The sequence below is a fragment of the Nicotiana sylvestris genome, chromosome 3 (assembly GCF_000393655.2).
Source record: "Nicotiana sylvestris chromosome 3, ASM39365v2, whole genome shotgun sequence".
Taxonomy (NCBI): domain Eukaryota; kingdom Viridiplantae; phylum Streptophyta; class Magnoliopsida; order Solanales; family Solanaceae; genus Nicotiana; species Nicotiana sylvestris.
Window position 1 is genome coordinate 211,091,106 of NC_091059.1, and position 22,053 is coordinate 211,113,158.

Sequence of the window (22,053 nt, forward strand, 5' to 3'; positions counted from 1 at the left end):
CATCCCGAATAACTATTTTACCGCGTATTTGATTGAAAACTATTTGCTATCATCATGTTTTGGGTTGAATGCCATATTTGGACCTCGTGCCAACTATTTGAATCCTTATGGGATTTTTACTGCTATTTTCTCACTGTTTTGACGTTATACTTGTACTCAGTCATGCTTTATTCTACTGTTTCCATAACTCAGCCATGTTTACTCTGCTTTAACACATTAAATGATATTTTAAATGATATTTTGGGCTGAGCATCATGTTTTACTATTACCCGAGTGGCTTATGAGATTCTGACTGAGTAAGGCCGAAGGTTTGTGTTGTGAGGATACTTTGGGTCGGGCTGCACGCCGCAGCAGTGATACACTGATTATGATTATGAGGTCGAGGACCTGAGATTGTACGCCACGAGGTGGCTTGTTGATATGAGGCTGAGAGCCTATTGATTATGCCACGAGATGGCTTGATATTGTATTTGGGCCATAAGGGGCCCATCCCGGAGTCTATACACCCCCAGTGAGCGCGTGTACCCATTGTGATATGAGATATAGCCCGATGGGCTGGTGTTGTTTCATGTTGTTGCCCGAGGGGCTGATTCTGTTGGTATTGTGCCCGAGGGGCGGTTTTTATATGTTTATCTTTTCTAGCTGCCTGTCATTTACTTGTTTAACTGTTAAAAAGGTATTTTAAAGAAGCTTAAAGTGAGCTAAGATGTTTTTAAAAGATTTCACTGTTTTACTGCACTTACTAGTTTTACTCTGCCTCTATATAGCATGTTGTTATGTTTTTACGTGATTTCTTATCGGTCAGTCTACATTTATTATTATTATAACTCACTGAACTGGAGTACTCACTTTACTCCCTGCACCTTGTGTGCAGATTCAGGCGTTGTGTATCCGGTATTTCATGTTTCTATGCTCCAAAAATATATTGGGGATCCGTCTCATGTTCTGGATTTCAGCACGGTTCAGTTAGATGGTGATTTGACTTATGATGTGGAACCAGCAGCTATTTTGGAGCGTCAGGTTCGAAAGTTGAGATCAAAGGATATAGCTTCAGTGAAAGTACGGTGGAGAGGTCGGCTCGTGGAGGAGGCTACCTGGGAGACCGAGCGGGAGATACGGAGCAGATATCCTCACCTATTTGAGGCTTCAGGTATGTTTCTTTACTCGTTAAAGGACGAACGTTTGTTTAAGAGGGAGAGGATGTAATGACCCGGCCGGTTGTTTCATGAGTTACCGCTCCGTTTCCCCCATTTCTGCTTCTTATTGCCTTGTTCAGCTGCATTTTGTGTTACCGGATTGGTTGGTTCGGGTTCGGAGAGGTTTTGGTAAGGTTTGAGACATTTAGTCTTTTTTGAGGAAGCTTAAGTTGGAAAAGCCAACCAGATGTTGACTTATGTGTTAAAGGGCTAGGATGTGAATTCCAATGGTTCGGATAGCTTTGGGAGGTGATTTGGGACTTAGGAGCGTGATCGGAATGTGTTTTAGAGGTCCGGAGTGGATTTAGGCTTGAATTTGCGAAATTAGAATTTTGGCGTTTTCCTGTTGATAGGTGAGATTTTGATATCAGGGACGAAATGGAATTCCGGAAGTTGCAGTAGGTCCGTTGGGTCATTTGGGATGTGTGTGCAAAATTTCAGGTCATTCGAACGTGGTTTGATAGACTTTTTGATCGAAAGCAGAATTTAGAAGATTTTGGAATTCTTAGGCTTGAATCCGACGCGAATTTGGTATTTTGGTGTTGTTTTGAGCGTTGCGAAGGCTGGAGAAAGTTTGAATGAAGTTATGGGATATGTTGGAATGTTTGGTTGAGGTCACGGGGGCCTCGAGTGAGTTTCGGGTGGTCAAACGGACTATTTCATATTGTAGGAAGTTGCAGAAAAATCTGCTGAAGTGTTGCAGACAGTAGTGATTCGCATTCGCGAGTGGACCCTCGCATTCGCGAAGGGTTAGCAGGTGAGGCTGAAGATTTAGCCTTCAGATTTGTGAAGGAGGTCCCGCGTTCGCGAAGGGATGGGGTCTTTGAGCATCGCATTCGCGAGGTATTAGACATGTTCGCGATGGTTTGAGTTGTGGAGTCATCGCGTTCGCGAGGGAGTGGTCGCGTTCGCGTAAGAGGAAAATGTGGTCAACGTCAGGTTGTGCTTCACGAACGCGAGGCTTTGACCGCGTTCGCGAAGAAGGTTTTGAATGCCTGGGCAGAATGTTTAAATAGCCATTGTCCATGATTTTGGGGCTAACTTTCACCATTTTTGGGAGATTTTGAAGCTTTTTGAAGAGGATTGAAGAGGGATTCAAGGGGGAACACTTGGAGGTAAGATTTATGGACTTAATATTCAATCCTAATGTGAATTCTACCTAATTAATCATGAAATTTTAACCTAATATTGAAGAACTAGGGCTTGTAATTGGAGACCTAAAATTAGGGATTTGAGGGATCAATTGTGGTTGGATTTTGATATGAACAAACTCGGGGAGTGATAAAGAGTCTATTGATGTAATTTTTATCGGAATCCGAGACGTGGGCCTGGGGGTCGGGTTTGGCCAATTTCGGGGTTTGTGTTGTAATTGATTCCTTTCGAGTGGGCTTTGTTTCCTTAGCATATTTTGATAGTTTTGCTGATTTTGATTAGATTTGGAGCATCCAGAGGCCGATTCGAGAGGCAAAGGCATCGCGAGCTAGAGATTTAGACCGGATAGAGGTGAGTAATGATTGTAAATGTTATCCCGAGGGTATGAAACTCCAGATTACACATCGTTGTGCTATTTAGGTGACACACACACTAGATGACGAGCGTGGGGTCGTGCACCGTTGGGGATTGTGACTTAGTCCATCCCGAATAACTATTTTACCGCGTATTTGATTGAAAACTATTTGCTATCATCATGTTTTGGGTTGAATGCCATATTTGGACCTCGTGCCAACTATTTGAATCCTTATGGGATTTTTACTGCTATTTTCTCACTGTTTTGACGTTATACTTGTACTCAGTCATGCTTTATTCTACTGTTTCCATAACTCAGCCATGTTTACTCTGCTTTAACACATTAAATGATATTTTAAATGATATTTTGGGCTGAGCATCATGTTTTACTATTACCCGAGTGGCTTATGAGATTCTGACTGAGTAAGGCCGAAGGTTTGTGTTGTGAGGATACTTTGGGTCGGGCTGCACGCCGCAGCAGTGATACACTGATTATGATTATGAGGTCGAGGACCTGAGATTGTACGCCACGAGGTGGCTTGTTGATATGAGGCTGAGAGCCTATTGATTATGCCATAAGATGGCTTGATATTGTGTTTGGGCCGTAAGGGGCCCCTCCCGGAGTCTATACACCGCCAGTGAGTGCGGGTACGCATTGTGATATGAGATATAGCCCGAGGGGCTGGTGTTGTTCCATGTTGTTGCCCGAGGGGCTGATTCTATTGGTATTGTGCCCGAGGGACGGTTTTTATATGTTTATCTTTTCTAGCTGCTTGTCATTTACTTGTTTAAATGTTAAAAAGGTATTTTAAATAAGCTTAAACTGAGCTAAGATGTTTTTAAGAGATTTCGTTGTTTTACTGCACTTACTGGTTTTACTCTGCCTCTATATAGCATGTTGTTATTTTTTACGTGATTTCTTATCGGTCAGTCTACATTTATTATTATTATAACTCACTGAACTGGAGTACTCACTTTACTCCCTGCACCCTGTGTGCAGATTCAGGCGCTTCAGGTCCCGCTAGCGAGTATTGATTCCTTCCAGCTCAAGCGGTTCAGAGATTTACTAGGTAGCTGCTCGGTGTTTGCAACCCAGTACTTCTCCCCCATCTTATTTTCTCTTATTTTAGTTCTGTAATAGACTATGTAGACTCTTCCTATTTTAATCGGTTGGTAGATGCTCATGACTGGTGACACCCCGATGTCGGGCTATGTCTATTCCGCAAATTATATTATTCACCTCTAATTTGGGATTATTATTATGTTAAAGACTTAATTTGTATTATTTTAATTACTTAAAATGAATTGGGTGTGTGTGTCGGCTGGCCTTGTCTCCACGAGAGGCGTCATCACGACTGGGTCGGGGTTTAGGGTCGTGACAGAATTGGTGGTGGAAACAAGAGGTAAAGCGATAGTTGAGGCTTGAATTGTGTTCATGGCATTGAGGTAAGTGTTTGGTCTAACCTTAGCTTGAGAGATTAGGAGTTGTGTCTTATTTGCTATGTGTTAATTGTTGAGTATGATGTATAGGCATGGTGACGAGTATCTATACGTTGGTGTCAAGCATGCCCGTGAGTCTTATACTATGATTATTGTTACTCCGTTTCGTATTGTTCATGCTTTATATGATGATTTCTATTGTTGAACAAGGCTTGTGGAAGTATTATTGATAATTGAACATTGTAGAGCATTGGCTCAAGTTGAGAATTGAGTTGTGAAGTAAATGTGGAAAAGAGAAGAGGTTTATGATATTGTCTCCCTTGCCGGGATATTATTGCTTTTGATGTTATCTCCTTTATCGGGATGTTATTATTCATGATATTGTTTTTCTTGTCGGGTTATTGTTGTTATGCTATTGTTCCCTTGCCGGGATTTTATTGTGATATTATTGATTCCCTTGCCCAAATTGCTTTGTGATTGTTGCTTAGGTAAGGAAGAGTGTAAAGCACGAAGGGTGATGTCGTGCATGATTTTTAGAGTGTTAATGCACTAAGGGTGATGATGTGCCGATATTGTGAGGTAAAAGAACGAAGGGTGATGTCGTGACGCACGATGTACAATGTCGTGCCATGATATGAGTGATAATGCACGAAGGATAATTATGTGCCATGATTAGGTGAGGTAAAAGCACGAAGGGTAATGCCGTGCCGATTATGTTGATTCTTATGGTGAGGACGAGAGTAAAAGCACGAAGGGTGATGTCGTGCACTTGTCTTTGATTTCCGATTCTTGCTGATAATTGAATTATGGTGTTCTTTACATTTATCTGTTGGTTTTCTGTTGTTACTTGTTGTTCCCCACAGCATGTTTCCCCCTCCTATCCTTAACTGTAAATTTCTGCCTTTACTTTTTCGTTGTATATGATTTAACTGCACATGTTTATTTTTAGTCTTGTCCTAGCCCCGTCACTACTTCGCCGAGGTTAGGCTAGACACTTACCAGCACATGGGGTCGGTTGTGCTGATACTACACTCTGCATTGTGTGCAGATCCCGGTGCTGCAGCTTTTGGACCACAGTGAGGTTGCTGACTTTAGTCCATCAGGCGACCCAAGGTAGTCCTGCAGGCGTCCACAGGCCTTGCCGTCTCCTTCTATCTTTCCACACTGTTTCTTCTATGTATTTTAGAGACAACTTTGTATTTATTTTTCGGACCCCTATTTGTAGTATTCTTAGACAGTCTGTGAAATTGTGACACCAGATCTGGGTAGCTTTTGTTTATGAATTTGTATCGGTATTATTTAAATTGTTACATTTCATTCTTCCGCTTATTTAATTCCGCTGTTTATATAATATTAATTCACAACTGTTAAAGGATTAAAAATGGAAAAGGTAAAATATTTGGAATGATTGGCTTGCCTAGCTTTCACTAGTAGGCGCCATCACGACTTCCGAGGGTGGGAAATTCGGGTCGTGATAGTATAAGGGTAAAAACAGATATAGCAAACATGAAAAGTGAGGTTACTTTTAAATACCAATATATTCAATTTTGTATTTCCTTTATACCCGATTGTTCGGAACAAATGTGGATCTATTTCATTTTTACACTTTATTTTGTTAAAACTTGTGTCTTTTTTCTTCTTACCCATTAATAAAATTAGCATTTAGATCTTAGACCATCCAATTTTGACACTGAGTGCTAGTTATAAAACTCAACAAAAGTAAATAAGGTTATTTCAGATGACATTACGATAAGAAATTAAACGCAAACAATATTTCTAAGATGGAGTTTAATCTCTGAAACCCAACCAAATTTAAAAGGCAAATTGAAGAGAGATAGAAAGAAAGTTTAAAGTGATTGATAAAATTGCATTGCATGGGAGTCAGCACGTGGTTTAACACTTTGACTAATTGCAGCAACAACTAATGAGCTTACCTAATTTCTGCAATTGGCAAGCTTGAGACACTATAAAGTAAGAATATAAGTCGAGCTTTTAAATATAAGCCATGACTCAAATAGAAACAATATATATGATAAGTCATATTCCAGATTAATGATATATAACTTATCTACGATTTATCTATAACTTTTACACATTATTTCTACCCAGTTAAATACAACTACAATAATATACAATTTAAATACAAATTTCATACAATATGTCTTTTGTATATTTTGTATCTGATTTATACATAGTAAAAATAAATTTCATACAACTAATTATATATTATACAACTTATCTACAATTTTCATACATTATTTCTACTCAGTTATATACAACTACAATATCATACAACTTAAATTTAATTTTTATGCAATGTTGTTCAACTTTCATACAATAGTTAAATAAATAAAAGAAAAATATATAAACAACAGAATACAATTTTTCTACAATTTCTGCAGTATCATGTATGTCATGTCGTCTTCTTTTTCGAGTTTCAATCTGAAATTCAGCCAAAATCAAGTCTAATCTTCACCAAAACGCCTCAAAATTGAGATATAAACTCCAAACCATATTCCCAATTATTTTCAACAACACCCAATCCAAACAAATAATAATTTTTGAAAACCCAAATTCGAATTCAAAGCTTCAAAGCTTTTTAATGGCTGTCAATGGTGGAATTGCTGCTCTCTTTTCCTTTGCTTTACATTACTGAAATTTGGGATTGAGAGATAGAGAGAGACGTAGAGAGAATTCTCAATTCTTTGCAACAACATCCACTCCAAACAAACATTATTTTTTGAAAACCCAAATTCGAATTCAAAACTTCAAAACTTTTTAATGGTTGTCAATGGTGGAATTGCTGCTCTCTTGTGCAAGATAAGTGGGGGGATGTGGAGAGAGAAACGTGGGGGAGTGAAAGATATGTTAGAGTAATTTTAGGGAACTAATTATTATCATTAATTCCCTTAAAATGTACATAAATGGTAATTGGGTATATAAAATATAATTATTGTAAAACTTGAGTAGGGAGGATAATATAGTTTCATATAGTGTATAGGAATGTAAAAATTCCTTTTTTGAATACGGCCAATTACGAGTAGGGGTGGACATAATACCGACCGAACCGAAAAAATCGGCCGAACCGTGAATTTCGGTTTTTCGGTTTCGATTTAATCGGTTTTTTGGTCGGTGCACGATTTTAAAATTATTAATTTTCGGTTTTTCAGTGCGGTTTACGGTTTTTGTATTTTGGTTTTCGGACCGAAAAACCGAAATTTACTGAGAAGAAGAGTCGGAACATGAGAAGAAGCCACTGCAGAACAGTAGTATTTTTTTCCAAATTGCACCCTACGCTTTTTGTGAGGATTTTAAACTAAAAGACGAAGCAATATCGTTCCTACTTCCAAGGTTATATACTGGTTTACCATTTCTATGTAACTGAATTTCAAGATAGTATTATGAGAATTTTCTACTTTTTTTGTTTAATTCCCTTGGGCCCCTGTGTTGCATCTTCTTCTTTCGTGTGTGTATTTATGCCAGGGGAAGGGGGGTTGTATAAAAGGTATTAAGACTTTTCTGCTGATAATGTATGACTCGGCAAAGGAAGTATATGGTGAAACATTTATGCCATAGCAACTCCAAAAAATGCAGAGCAGCAATTCCATTGATTTGGTCAGAATGCATTATGCGTAAGTTAGAAATGGAATTGTTTTTCAGTAGGCAGTGTCATAGGCACGAGCAGCTGCTACCGGAGATAGGGAGTTAGAAATGGAATTGTTTTCCAGTTAGGCAGTTAGAAATTAGAATGAATTTTTTTATTAAAACCAGCATTTCCAGAGAAGCATAAAATTGTTTTGAATCGTTTAAAACCGAAAAAATAAATCGGAAATAATCGAATCGAAATTTGGAAAAATCACACCGAATTGTAAATACTTTGATTTTATTTGATTATTAATATTACAAAATCAAAAACCGATAAACCGAACCGTACTTTCATAATAATCGACTTTCGGCTAAGACCTCCTCACGGGACCATTCTTGTCGATCATCCTTTGTTCATGGTCTATGAATCGATTTGGCCCAATTTCACCTCTGATGATGGGCTCGTTATTGGGCCGTGGTTTGGCACACACTGCTACAGTGCTACTTTTGCTTCAGGCACGTGGAGGCACGCGCAGCATATGTTTGTTAAGGAAGTGCAAACTATACAGTTGAAAATTGAAAACCCCAGCGCTTGCTCCGCTCGCTGAATTCTCAAATCCTTTATATTCCAAAAACTTGGAAAGCAGTGTCGTGTGGGGCAGGAGTGACAGCGGATCCATAGCAGCATTTGGAGTTTCTAGGGTTTCGTTCTTTTTTGTGAAACCCTGCTCTTCCTCTTTTTTCACTCCTAATTGGCAGAGATGAACCTCACTGTAAAGACTCTCAAAGGCAGTCACTTCGAAATTAGGGTTCAGCCCTCCGATACCGTTAGTCCTTTTCCTTCTCTTTTTTTTTTTTTGGCGTCCTTTTCTTTTATATATATACCTGCATTTGTGTTGTGCAATTCCAGTTTCAAAATTTCACCTTTCCTTTCTCCTTTCTCGTTTTTTATTTTTTTGGGTGTTCATATTCATAAATACTAAGTTGATAGTGTTGAATGAGGAAAAAAGACAACTTTGGCTCTCATTTGCATTTTTTGATAATTTTGTCCTATTTACCATTTACTACATTTGGTTATTTGCTATAAAATCCTGGTTTTTAGATGTTTATGCTTCACACCTTTTTTATATCCCTAGGTTAACATAAGCTAAATGGTTCTTATAACTTGTGCGAGTTCTATCGGGTAAAGCCAATGTTTAGAAGCATCGGGTGGGCAATGCCCTCAACCTAAAATTCCTTATCAGTCTCAGAACTTTTAAGGGCATTCTGCTAATCAAAACATTACCAGTCTAATTTCCGGAGTCTCAGATGGTATAATTATTTGATTGCTTTGAGTTTTAAAATGACGGGGCTACACTTAATTGATTAGTCATTAAAATTTATTTTTTGCGTAATGTGAGATGTGATTTCTTGGGATTGTAGATTATGGCTGTCAAGAAACACATTGAAGATGTGCAAGGAAAAGATAATTACCCATGTGGGCAGCAGTTGCTGATTCACAATGGTAAAGTGCTGAAGGATGAAAGTACATTAGTGGAAAACAACGTCTCTGAGGATGGTTTCCTCGTTGTCATGCTTAGTAAGGTATAACTGTAGATCTTCAGGTTCTCTTTACTTGTGCACATTTATTGCTCTTAAGTGATTGGGTTTTGATATCTCCAATGCTAACCTGAGACCTTAACTCGAAGAATTTCCTGATTTTATGTCTATTTATGTGTTCTTTGTAGAGCAAAACCGCTAGCTCAAGTGGGACAACATCTGCTCAGGTACTATGTTCGGATAACCATTCAGGATTTCATTCATTAGGTAGTTTTAGTTAATCTAGCTTCTGATAGAAACCTTCTTATTTTTCCTTGTAACTTTGCATCTTCTTGACGCTCTTTTCATGAAACATATAACTTCATTTAAAAAAAAGAGAGATCGAAACCTTCTTATTTCTTTTCTTTCAGCAGCCATCAGTTGCTGCAGCTAATCCTACTCCAGCACCTGAAGTGACTCCGCCATCACAGTGAGTTACAACTTTCACTAATCACTATTGCTTATGTTGGATCTGCTCCTTCTCATGATGCAAATGATGTGTAGGGCCCCAAAGAATGTTGCGTCTGCTTCTGATGCTGCAGCAGCTAGGTAAGAAAATTATGCTAGTATATTACAAAATAACAAACTATGTTCTTTTGGATCTCTTCTGTTCCTTTTCTCAAACTGGAACTCATGGAGAGAGTGTTTCGATTCCCATGTAGAGGGAATTGACGTCTTTTACATTGGTGCAGTCTTCCAACTGATGATTATAGTCAAGCTGCGTCAAATCTAGTTGCTGGCAATAATCTTGAGCAGACAATACAACAAATTATGGATATGGGCGGCGGCAGCTGGGACAAAGAGACAGTTACACGTGCACTTCGAGCAGCTTATAACAATCCTGAAAGAGCTGTTGATTACTTATATTCAGTATGTTCCTGGTCCTCTGTCACTTTAAGAAGGTTGAAAGAATGCACAAGTTTGTTTGTCTTTTGTTGTTTGACAATGGTTTCTTTTGTCTATAGGGAATTCCTGAAACAGCCGAAGTTGCTGTACCGGTTGCTCATGGTGGAGTTAATTCTGCAGCTGGGACTACTGCAGTGCCTACTGCACCTTCCTCTGGCGGACCTAATTCTGCTCCTTTAAATTTGTTTCCTCAGGTCTTTCAGAGCGTTCCATTAATATTCAAGTCTTGTGTGTGTATTTGTTATGTGATCTGAACTGGAGCTGCTACAGGAGAATGTTGCTGGTGCTGGCGGTGCTGGTCTTGGATCCCTTGATTTTCTCAGGAACAACCAACAGGTAGGATTCTATTCATTATGCATTCATTTTCACTTTTCAATGTGGTCCTCCCTTTTGATCTCGAGATCACCTCTCTCTTCTTGCATTCTTCCAATTCATAAATCCACTCTGGATATATCATATATGGTGTGTCTAAGTTTCTCTAACCTCCTTAATCCTCCTGCAACTTATGTTTCTTTTCTTCTTCTTTTTCCAGTTCCAAGCTTTACGTTCTATGGTTCAAGCTAACCCACAAATTTTACAGGTAAGTAGTGTTCTCTAATATTTTCGTTGTTCAGTTTATTGTTGTGTCATCTAAGTGTTCAAGTTGGATGCTGTTTTGCAGCCTATGCTTCAGGAACTAGGAAAGCAAAATCCTCAGCTTTTAAGATCTATACAGGAGCATCATCAAGAGTTTCTTCAATTAATTAATGAACCTGTAGATGGTTCCGACGGGTTAGAGGCTTTCAGTTTGCTCTTAACCAAGCTAGAGAAGAAGCATTATACATATTTATTGCCATGATGTCCTAGCATTTCTCCTTTCCTGTTCAAAAGATTTTGTCAAATCTGTTGTTGTTAAGTATAAAAAGATTTTATCATTTTGCAATCCTAATACACGGCGGTACTTAAAATGTTGGGAAAAAGGAAGAGGTCAAAGCTTTATCTTTGGCTGTGAGATTTAATACTTTTGAATGGCTATTTTTCAGGGACATCTTTGATCAGGCTGAGCAAGAGATACCCCACACAGTTAGTGTCACACCAGAAGAGCAGGCGGTGATTGAGCGAGTATGTGACATCATTTTAACCCTAGCTGCTCTTGGACATTCAGTTGTGCATCGATTATGTGTCATCAGTTAACTAACTTATTTTCTCACTTGCAGCTGGAGGCAATGGGTTTTGATAGAGCTCTTGTCATTGAGGCTTTTTTGGCTTGTGATCGCAATGAGGAACTAGCCGCAAATTATCTGTTGGAGCATGCAGGAGATTACGAAGATTAAGTGGCAAAGTATTTTAGCAGTATTCTTTTGCATTCACCAACAGGTTTTGAGTAGTTTTATAGTACTCGAGATGGATTGTAAAGGAGGTTTTACTTTAATGATTAATCGTTGGATCCAAAAATTCTCTCCTATTGGGGAAGCTTAACTTATTAGCTTTTCTTTTCATTCACACTGTGTCCGCAAGAAGATCTTTATTATTTTGGGCTTTTTTCACTTTTAGCCTCCACAAGAAACCCGAAAAAGTATAAAATTTGTATAATTTTTGTATATAACATACATAATGTGTATTGTGTATATATATACAAAAAACTATACATTTTTCGGCTACTATTTTGAGAGTGAATATGCAGTGTTATTTTCCCTATTATTTTCCCAAAAGAAACTTATTTCTGGATTTCGTTCCAAGATGTAAAAATCAAGCGAGAGACAAATTCGGTGCATGTATTATCATGGTAGCAATAGATAATAAATCATTTCTAGTACTGCATAAATGCAACAGTCGCATTTTTATACATGCCGAAAATATATATTCTGGTGTTTTATCATTCTATTAAACACATACATTATCATGTTAAATTACTAGATCAATCTTGTAGACTTGTGCTTTTGAGTCATATAAATACGCTTTTGAGTCATATAAATACTATGTATTGCTATAACTTCATGTTATATATATTTTTTTAGTTTTTATTTTGTTTCCAAAATGTTCTTTAAAAAAATTCATTTAACTCACGCTGAGTGGTTTTTTGATCTTACACAGGGTTCGATTATAGAAATAATGTTCTGCCATGCACTTCCATTTAGAATAACGCCTCAACTACGGTATGAAGTTCTTAAGATGCCAAGTGCAACAATATATATACATGTTATTGTCAGCTACCGATTAGCAACTAATTTTTAAATCTGAAATGAACAATTTATAGTTAGATCCACACAATATTAGCATCTGAAACGTACTCCATTTAAATAAAAGCAAGCCCACATTTATATCCACACAATTTTCGTCTGAATTGTACAGTTACATGAAATCAGACAACTTCTTGCACCAAGTGTGTTGTTCGTTAATGAAAAGGTACTCAGGATTTATCGACACAGTGACATAATATACATTGTCCACATGACAGAAAGGAGCATTGAAATCCTTGCATTATGGAAGTGCTGGTCCTCCAAAAGCATAATTCAAACTTACGAACATTTTAGAAATTGTAATATTTACTACTTGGGTTGCTCAGAACTCTCTGTCTGGAAACAGAATTGGAGCAACTTGAGACCAGATAAACAAAGCAGCAGTTGCCCACCCGGTCACAATCCTGACCCAGACAGATGGCCACCCGACGTCCACCAATTTTCCACTCTCCCCCACGGAGGTTGACCAACCTGTAAGAAGCATGGCCGAGTACATACTAGCAAGAGAAAAGATAAGGTGGAAGAAAGAATAGGAGTATGTGACTGGCTTGGCTCTCTCCTTTTCTTCCTCCTCATCAACCTTGTCCAACGGCAGCAAAGGCTTCCCTGCACCTTCAGCAGAAAAACTAGTTCTTTAGGAAATGATCCACATATTAGGAGATCATACTCCGCCCATATTTATGGAAACACCAACTGCTTCTATCAGCGAAACTTAGTAGTGCAGGTCTGCAGTAAATATGAATGCACAGCCAATATGCAAAAAGTAATAGAAATACACCAGCAACTTGAGTCGGAATATAAAACTGCTCCGCCAAATCAAGTACAATGTACAATTGATTTGCGAAGAGACTCCACATGTAAACTACATCTATCGGGTCAATTAACAACTAAAAACTAGTAGAATAGGTCAGAGCAACTTCCAAGCCTAGAACAAGTAAAATAAGCCACCACATAACATAAGCAAACCAAAATGAACAATGAAAGGTAAAATTATAGTCCAGTAAGCTGACACAGTGCAACCAGTCAGAACGAAAACATCTTAACGAAATAGCCCTGTGAAATGGTGGAAACTAACCTGCGCGTGGTGAGCTTGGAGGAGAAAGCAGAGTTGTTGAAGAGCCAGCACGAACAGCAGAGTAAACAACAGATAGGACAGTTGTTAGCAGCCCTAATGCAAGACTACCACTGGAAACAGCCTTAGAGTGCTTATGTAGACCATTGCACTCATAATCCCTAGGTTCACTTGCAAGTGCACTGTAACAAAGGTATGTACAGTACAAAGATAAAACTGATGCAGGTAAAATGCTTCCTCCTACCTACATTTAGAAAATTTGATCTCAGAGAAAAGGAGAAAATTCCACAGTATGGAACTCATATTATGACAACAGTAACAGCAATAATAGAAAAAATTATTTTGTCTTCAACAGTTGGTCATTCAGCAGCAAGCTTAAATACCTCAAGATAAAAAGATCATGATCACGGATCAACAAAACCTATTCTCTCTTTTTCAGTGGAAACACTGACATAGAGTGTTCGGATGATTTAAGAGGCGAACATCAATTAATTTTTTTCCATGCATAGATATTGTCAAAAGGTTGCACCTCATGAAGGAACCTTTTAACATCTTATCCGCTTATTACAAACCTTAGGAGGGTTTCATTTTCTTAATTGGGGTTGGGGAGTTGGGGGGAAGAAGAAGATTTAATGACATATATGATTTATGAGGGGGGCTGCCTGGAAAGGTTGCATCATCTCAACAGAGATATAGAGATATAACCCAGCTATGAGTGAGAGAAGTATTAGCAAGAGGTAGCTCTCCACTCTGCTCCTCTTCCTCCCCACTCTCCAAAAGAAGTGTGTTTTATCTTTCTACTTGCTCCTGTTGTTACCTTGATCTTGACTAGTGAAATAGGTTATATTTTCATTATTGATCTTTTCTTAGAGCTTGCAATATAGAAGAGTTGTTGTAAAGATTGTAGAGGAACAAGTTGAGAATGAATGCAATACACTGTTTAGCAGCTAAATGTCCTGGTTTAAGCAACACTCCAGTCAGACCATACATTTTGGCAATTCACAAAAATTGAAGTGGTTTTCATACAAAACATTTGGTATGTTTTTATGACGTGACCAGCAAACATGCACTTCAACTATTCCACCAGGTACTTGCTACTTTACACAAGCACATGTACCAGGTGGTAACTCTACCCACCAACGCTTAGGTAGATAGATGGGAACAAATCACCTAGTGTTTTTGTCGTAATCTTACAAAACAATCATGGGGGGCCTTCCATGAAAAGGAAATCAAAAAGCTGACAGGCTCGCTAGTTCGAGATACTTCTCCAGCTTGGGATTAAATAAACTGCTCTAAAGATTTAGGGCCAAGATGAATACTTTAAAAAAATATTCTCTGCAGCTTTGGATTAAATAAGCTGCTCTAAGGATGTAGAACCAAGATTAATATCCTCAAACAACCAGACAAACAAACACGGCATGCCAACTTTTCACATATTTCAACAAATAACTTTTTAAGTTCTGAGATCTTGAAAGAAACACATGAGATGCCAGCTTATTTGAATTTAAAGTCTTCCTTCTCATTGACACTAGAAATAAACCACACTATTTTCCTTCAAACTACTACGAAATAAAATTTTCAGAAGATTTAAAGAGAGTGTAAAATTTTTTATGACAAGACTCCTTGAAGATGCACCGAAGAAAATGCTAACATGGAGAGAGATAATGCAGCATATGCTAACATAAAACCCAAGCTTTTTAGCTTCCATGATTTGCAGTAAACTCAACTACAGAAAGAGATCTGCTTTTTCTAGTAAGGCCACATTTAAACTATGGAAATCAGTACGAATAGTGGCATCAGATGAGAAAAGCAGATGAACATTTATATAAGATCTTGTTAGCCTGCAAAATTTAGAACTCATGGAAAAGTTCACAAGTAAAGGAAGTATTCTGCAGCAATAAAGGAATTAAAGATAGAAAAATTACCGATGGATGCAGTGTAACAACAGCAAAGATGAAGATGACTATAAGGGTCATCACTATAAAGAAAGTGTTAAGCCCACAGTCATGTCCAGATGGAGTGAAAAAGTGGAAAAGCAGTCCATTGAAGGCAAAGGTGGCCACATAACATACAAGTGAAACAACAAGCAACGCCACATACCTGAAAAACACACAATAACAGAGTCCAAGCAAGAAAAGGAAGAGAGATTAGAATGAAGAGAATGGCGAGAACAGCTAACATTAATATGCAATACATGATGCAACTAACCAGAACTGCTCATCGTATCCAACCCATTTGTCATTCCAACTATGCACAAAATCCAACAAGAGCACAACTTGCACGAGGAGAAATAGTCCAGAACCAAACTTGGAAATTGTCTCTGTAAATACAATTTTTTTTAATAAGGATCTCTGTATAATCAATAAATACTCATGTGCAGCTTCTCAAGAAAAGAAAAAACACTCAGGTGCAAATCCACGTGTATGGGAACAGAGTTTGAAATTTTGCACAATAATTTAATTCATGAATTTCAAAAGGACAGCTCATCTTATCTACACCATACCACTCACTATATGTAGTGCAGCAAATTAGCTAACCAAGAAAATAAGAGATACCTCATTCTTCTAATTATTTTGTCTTAGATGATACTCTACATACTCGCCTTAACGCCTTGAATAAAATTGGTGCAACAATGTGGAAGTCTTAATCACTCTTTGACATAGAAAGACAATATATCATAGTAGTTGTTTTTCTCATTACAGCAGCAGTGAAACATTGCTCAGTAAACATTAGGATCTCCAGTATTTTGAAAAGAATTTCTTTTAGTATGGTCCTATGGGAATATATTTCTTGCCTTAACGTGATACTCAAATTATTCGGAGACTCCAATGAGCAGAATCCTGAATCATAATTCCTTATATTAAAAGACACAATGTTTATTACCTAGAACTGCCCAAGACAGCTTGAAAGACTAAAATGTGCATGCTCAAGACCCATACTTCAATGACACCATTTACTAACCCAGGTGAGCCAATGGAAACAACTAATGATTACACAAGATAAATTAGCATGTCTTGACAAATTCGTGTTTACTTCTTGCAATTTTCATGCGAAGCAAAATAGAAGTGATATCAGAATTCACACCAGTCGTGCTATGACAAAGGTCAACTAAGTCAAGGGAGGCTGCTACTTCCGAGAAAGTTAAGCTGCCAATGGAATCCGATTCCCTGGAGGAATCATCACTCCATTGATGGAGAGACTGGCCTATGTCTCCACATGAAACTCATTGAGGTAATTTAACTTGACAAAAGATACAACTAGGTGCTGTAGCAATGACATCACTGAGCAGAAAAAGGAGTAGGGGGGGGGGGGGGGGGGGGGAGAAACACAACATAATAATATTACAAGCACATTATGCTCCAGAAAAGGGTATAAATTAGTTAAACGGATTTTTTTTATTTTTTAAAATTATACCTAGGGGGAAGGGGAGTGGGTAACGAGGGAGCAGAGTTCATAAGGGGATCAAACCCTCACCTACAAGGCGGAGGTATGGATAGCCCACCTAGTTAGCTATCCTGAATCCCAAGTTAAACAGATATGAAGAATACATATATAATGATTTACTTTATTATTTCTTCCTCTTCTTCTTCCACCCTGACTTCATACTCGCTCTATCCCAACAAAAAGGCATGGCTGGCTTTAGAACTAGATGGTTTGCAGAAGGAATGAAAAGCGCTTAGCTTCAGAATTAAAAATCACGACAAGACACTAGGCAGGATCGAATGGAACTACCACGGGCTTAGAGTATGACCAAGGTATTTTTCAGCTTACAGGAACTGGAATTACACAACTATCGTCTTTCAATAGGTGAAAGAAAAACAGATTTCACCAAGATGCTAAACATAGAGCACACAATCTTTATTAAGCAAAGTTGTGTCTTTCTCTCTCTTTTCTTTTCTTTTTTTTTTTTTTTGGGGGGGGGGGGAGGGGGAGTTGACAATAAGGTTAAAAATTAGGCATATTCATTTGGGATGATTTTGCTTACCATAGAAGCTGATGATTCCATTTGGAAGGAAAAACATAAATATTACCATGAGGCACCAGCAAATGATTTTCATCATCCAACCTCCATGGTGCATGCTGTCACGCGGGTCTTTCTGGTTCTTCACACCAATCATTAAGATTGCTAAGATAGTGAAAAATAGGAAGTTCCCCAGACTAACCCGAAGCACAGCATCTGTCTCAAACCACTCTCTGTTCGGTGTCGAATGAAAGCTATTAATCCCTGCAATGTAATGAACATTAAAGATGTCTTGGAATATCAGAAAAGCCCTAAGAGTAAAAACTATAATGTCAGCCAAGCTATATCAAAATAAAGTTTGTAGATTTAAGCCGGCGCTGCTGATAAGCTCACAATATAGCCTCAACGCATTAACTGGGGCTGAAAGGGACAGTAGAGAGTGAGAAAGACACAAGCACGTAAGTATTTCATCCTATGACTCAATGATCAGACATTTGCACACAAAGACAGCTTGCCAAAGCTTCACCATTGCTAATCACATAATTAAAGACTCAATGCTTTATACCAGATAAATTCAGAAAAGCAAGCCAAAAGAGTTTCTGGCCATTTTCGTCCATTAAGTATATTTGACCTTCATTTATTTTCAAAAGGCGTTTCACCACAAGTAACAAAGGACAGCAAGCTCTGGTTTACGTTTTTGTTCTTAACTTCTTCAAATTCTAAAATTTTAGCAGTATGGAGCACTACCTGACCATTATAACCTTTGAGGAAGATTCTCCTTAAAGCATCTCTAGTTTTTATCACCTAGATTTCATTAATCTTCAAGGAAGAACACTGAGAGATAGTAAATTAAGTATTCACTACCTAAGCTCGCAGATGCACACAACTATGTGGGTCTTCTATCCTTCATCATCTTATAACATTCCTAATAACCAAAGATGCAATTGGGAGTGCACTCATCATTATTGCATAGGCCAGTTTTCCAGGTCGAATTGACATGGCTGAGAATCAAATCACAGGCCGACATGTTCTACAAATTCAAGATGTAATCTTTCTCGAGATTAATAAAATTTTGATTGGCAGAAGGGGTTACAAATTCCTTAAATGTCAGTTTAAAACAGAAGTGCTTAATTGGCCCCATGAGAAGCATCAAATTACTAACAATCACTGTCGTGGATACAAATTTTATTTGGTATTCGTAGTTTTAGAAGAGAATCACTTATATTTTGGTAAAGCACCAAGCTTTTTTCCAAATAAATGTGATAGCTCAGTATCAAAAATTTAGAGAGACCGAGTTGGATGAAGACGCTTGAAACCAATTTGACAAGGGGCGGAGCATAGATATAGCAATTAGCCATTTGTACATCAGGGTGTCAAAGTTAGAATTGAAGTTGATAATACCAAACAGCAGGAGAAAGCTCTGACAAGTAAAAAGCTCATGCATCATAATTGTAGGGGGGGGGGGGGGGGGGGAACCTTACATGGTATTTTCTCCATTAAAGGAGCAGCAACCTCTCTAAGAATCCACGAGACAATGAGTGACAAAGCGAAAAGACCACAATAGGCAATCCTGGCGGAACGACGGCTGATCCCTGACACTACCGTACGACAAGCGTCACAAGCGCACGCCGCGCAGCATGACGCAAGGCAAGAAGCTGCCCACATCTTCACAAAAGCCTCTTAATCTAGCTCCTCCTCAAAGATTGTCCAATAGCAAACCCTGAAATCCCAAAATTGAACCTTTTACTGCACACGAGAAAAATTCCGTCGATCAATAAATAAATCGAACCATAATTCAAGCAATAATTAGGAGAAGTGATCGGTAAATTTGTTAAGGAGATCGTCTTTCCAATAAACCCTAAGTACGGGGATTAAGAAAACGACAAACGAGCCATGAATCAATAATCATACAGTGGTAATATTAGGGAAGGGAAAGTCCACAGGAGGGTTTAACTAGAAAGATAGAAACTACACCTTATAGCGATGGAGAAAGAAAGACGACGGATGATCGTGATTTGAACAAGAACTGAAGATGAACCTTCTTTTACGACTTCTGCAATCAACTACCAGAAAAAGCAAAAGTGGGCTCCTTCGAGTTGTCAAGTGGACGGATGTGCAAAGTCGCATATCACAATACGATTTCGTTGGATGCGATTTATAAGTCGCAATTTGCTAATGCAATATGTAAGTCGCAAAGTAATTATTTTCGCACTAGCTTAATGCGATTTACACTCGCAATCCAACCTCATTCCTAACCCCTAAGTAAAGTTGAATGTATTCAGTCCCAAGCATCTTTGTGAATACTCCGTTTACCCCGGAGTTGATATTTACAATTGCGTATCTAAGTCATACTTACAAATGCGATTTTAAGTAATTACAATTTATTATTGTATTGTGAAGGGTTTGTATTTCTTACAACTTGTTAGGATAGTTGTTACTTAAAATTTTATTGTATTGTATCCTTAAATTTATCGTTACGTAACGACGAAAAGTGTCATCTTATGGAACGACCGATTTAATGTGGCCGTATAGTTTTCTTATTTTTTTCTCTCATATTGTCTTTCCATATAATTAAATGATCCTATTTATCTTTACTACCTTTCTATTAATAATTATATCTCGTACCTTACTTTTTTTAATATTGCAAGTTTATTGTTCATATTGTTGGTTCATGACATCATGAAACAACGAATAACAATATAATCTATTCAAACAGTGTATACATCCAAACGATACAGTACAATACAATACTATACGATATGTTATGAAACGATACATAACAACCAACCAAACAAGCCGTTAAAACAACTTATTAATCATATTTTTGAAATTTACTTCAAATCGCAAACATAAACCTCAAGTTGTATATGATTAATATGTTTCTAATGCTAACAATGAAATCAATTAATCAGCTAAATATAATGGATAAAGATAAAAAAAATTATTTTGATTTGTCTTTTAAGTTACCAAAACAATAAATAAAAATAAATCATTTCTTATTGCACCATTTTGTGAATTTTGCAAATGGTGTAAATCATATTCTTTCTTTCCGTTCCATTGTTTAAATCAAGAGACTTTTGAAATTTAAAATCTTAAATATGCTATATAATTTATTTGCCGACCGCTCTAGAACGTCTTTGGTTATTTGATTAACCCATTTAGGACATATTATTTTAGTTTGAATATGTGCTTTTGCACATAGTTAAAAATATTTATTGTTCTTAACTTCTTATTGTGGGTCCATCCCATGAACGTGAAAGGAAGACAAACTTACTTTGGCATAAAGTATTGTGCTGCCAAATTTACAGAAATGTGATTTTGGTTGTCGGATTTTTTTAATTGCTTTCGTAAGGTGAAACTTTGACATTTACATTATGATGATAAGAGGGGTTCCTCTGATGGTAAGCAACCTCCACTTCCAACCAAGAGGCTGTGAGTTCGAGTCACACCAAGAGCAAGGTGGAGAGTTCTTGGAGGAAAAGATGTCGAGGGTCTATTTGGAAATAGCCTATCTACCCCAAGGTAAGGGTAAGGTTTGTGCACACACTACCCTCTCAGACCCCACTAGTGGGATTATACTGGGTGGTTGTTATTGTTGTTGTTGTTGTTGTTACATTATAATGATGTCATACATGATGCAAGCAAAAAGTATTGGACGTCTATAAATAGATAGCTCCTGACTCAGTTGAAGATAAAAAACGAAGAGAAAGAGAGTGATTCGTAGAGTAAGAAGCAAAATACTCTATAAGAAAAAATATAGAGAGTTTGAGCAGTATTTGTAATGAGGTGAAAAAATCAAAAGAGAGTTATTTCTTTGAGTGTGCAGTGGTATTGGAGTATTTTACTAGGTACCACAAAGTGTAAAAATCCATGCTATAGTGAAATCAGTTGCTCCTCTCGGGCCGTGATTTTTCCCTTACTTAGAAGGGTTTTACACGTAAAAATCTCGGTGTTCTTCTTTCTTTTATTATTACTGTTGGTTACTGTATTTTAGTAATCTACATTTATTACAGTCGAATACCATAAATATTATTTCTGTGGGGGTTCTTTTTTTCCAACAATTGGTATCAGAGCATATGTTTTACTTACTCACATAAATATTATTTACGGTCAATTTTACTTTGCGACAAAAAAATAAATGTCAGGAATAAAATATGAAGTAACAAGATTCAACGGTAATGACGGTTTCTCCATATAGCAAAGAAGGATGAACGACCTACTCATCAAACAAGGGTTAGACATTGCAATAGACAGAAAAGAGGTAAAGCCTAAAACCATGAAAGCTTATGATTGGGAAGACATAGATAAAAAGACGGCTAGTGCAATTAGACTGCACTTATCCGATGAAGTACTCAATAATATCAGGGATGTAAATAGTGCATATGGTATCAGGAAAAGACTAGAAAGTCTATACATGTCCAAATCCTTAACAAACAAGTTATTTTTTAGAGAGCAACTTTATGTCATCCATATGAGTGAAGGTACAAATTTCTTGTCTCATTTAAATATGTTCAATGGATTAATCATGCAGATGCCGAACCTCGGAGAAATAATCATCGAAGTAGATAAGGATATCATGCTTCTAAAATC

The 22,053-nt window shown here is 37.6% G+C and overlaps 2 protein-coding genes across 8 annotated transcripts; one reads left to right on the top strand and one right to left on the bottom strand.

Annotated features, from left to right (window-relative positions):
* Nucleotides 1-8,294: 8,294 nt before the first annotated feature.
* On the top strand, nt 8,295-11,693 carry LOC104211720 (ubiquitin receptor RAD23b). 2 transcript variants are annotated; one of them, XM_009760815.2, is made up of 12 exons: nt 8,295-8,554; nt 9,150-9,311; nt 9,455-9,493; nt 9,677-9,735; nt 9,810-9,854; nt 9,998-10,175; nt 10,271-10,405; nt 10,482-10,547; nt 10,744-10,791; nt 10,873-10,982; nt 11,234-11,312; nt 11,408-11,693. In XM_009760815.2, the coding sequence occupies exons 1-12, from the start codon at nt 8,489-8,491 to the stop codon at nt 11,522-11,524; spliced, it is 1,104 nt and encodes a 367-aa protein (XP_009759117.1). In that variant the 5' UTR covers nt 8,295-8,488; the 3' UTR covers nt 11,525-11,693. The 2 variants fall into 2 exon arrangements, with proteins under 2 accessions (XP_009759117.1, XP_009759118.1); XM_009760816.2 differs by having other exon boundaries at nt 9,680-9,735.
* Nucleotides 11,694-12,463: 770 nt separating this feature from the next.
* On the bottom strand, nt 12,464-19,590 carry LOC104211719 (uncharacterized). Of its 6 annotated transcripts, none has more exons than XM_070171442.1 (7): nt 19,438-19,590; nt 18,945-19,209; nt 17,488-17,727; nt 15,711-15,822; nt 15,428-15,602; nt 13,506-13,746; nt 12,464-13,036 (listed from the first exon to the last, which is right to left on the bottom strand). In XM_070171442.1, the coding sequence occupies exons 2-7, from the start codon at nt 19,126-19,128 to the stop codon at nt 12,753-12,755; spliced, it is 1,236 nt and encodes a 411-aa protein (XP_070027543.1). In that variant the 5' UTR covers nt 19,129-19,209; nt 19,438-19,590; the 3' UTR covers nt 12,464-12,752. The 6 variants fall into 6 exon arrangements, with proteins under 6 accessions (XP_070027543.1, XP_009759115.1, XP_009759116.1 ...); XM_009760813.2 differs by having other exon boundaries at nt 12,464-13,042; XM_009760814.2 differs by having other exon boundaries at nt 18,945-19,183; nt 19,438-19,546.
* Between the last annotated feature and the right edge of the window lie 2,463 nt (nt 19,591-22,053).

What these genes read in the sequence shown, in the direction of transcription:
- LOC104211720 (XM_009760815.2), top strand. Translation starts at nt 8,489, where the DNA reads ATGAACCTCACTGTAAAGACTCTCAAAGGCAGTCACTTCGAAATTAGG. An exon ending in GTGGGACAACATCTGCTCAG is followed by an intron (nt 9,494 to 9,676) that starts GTACTATGTTCG and finishes CTTTTCTTTCAG; the next exon opens with CAGCCATCAGTTGCTGCAGC. An exon ending in AGCAGGCGGTGATTGAGCGA is followed by an intron (nt 11,313 to 11,407) that starts GTATGTGACATC and finishes TCTCACTTGCAG; the next exon opens with CTGGAGGCAATGGGTTTTGA.
- LOC104211719 (XM_009760813.2), bottom strand. Translation starts at nt 19,128, where the DNA reads ATGTGGGCAGCTTCTTGCCTTGCGTCATGCTGCGCGGCGTGCGCTTGT. An exon ending in TGGAATCATCAGCTTCTATG is followed by an intron (nt 15,823 to 17,487) that starts GTAAGCAAAATC and finishes TTGTATTTACAG; the next exon opens with AGACAATTTCCAAGTTTGGT. An exon ending in TCCAAGCTCACCACGCGCAG is followed by an intron (nt 13,043 to 13,505) that starts GTTAGTTTCCAC and finishes TTTCTGCTGAAG; the next exon opens with GTGCAGGGAAGCCTTTGCTG.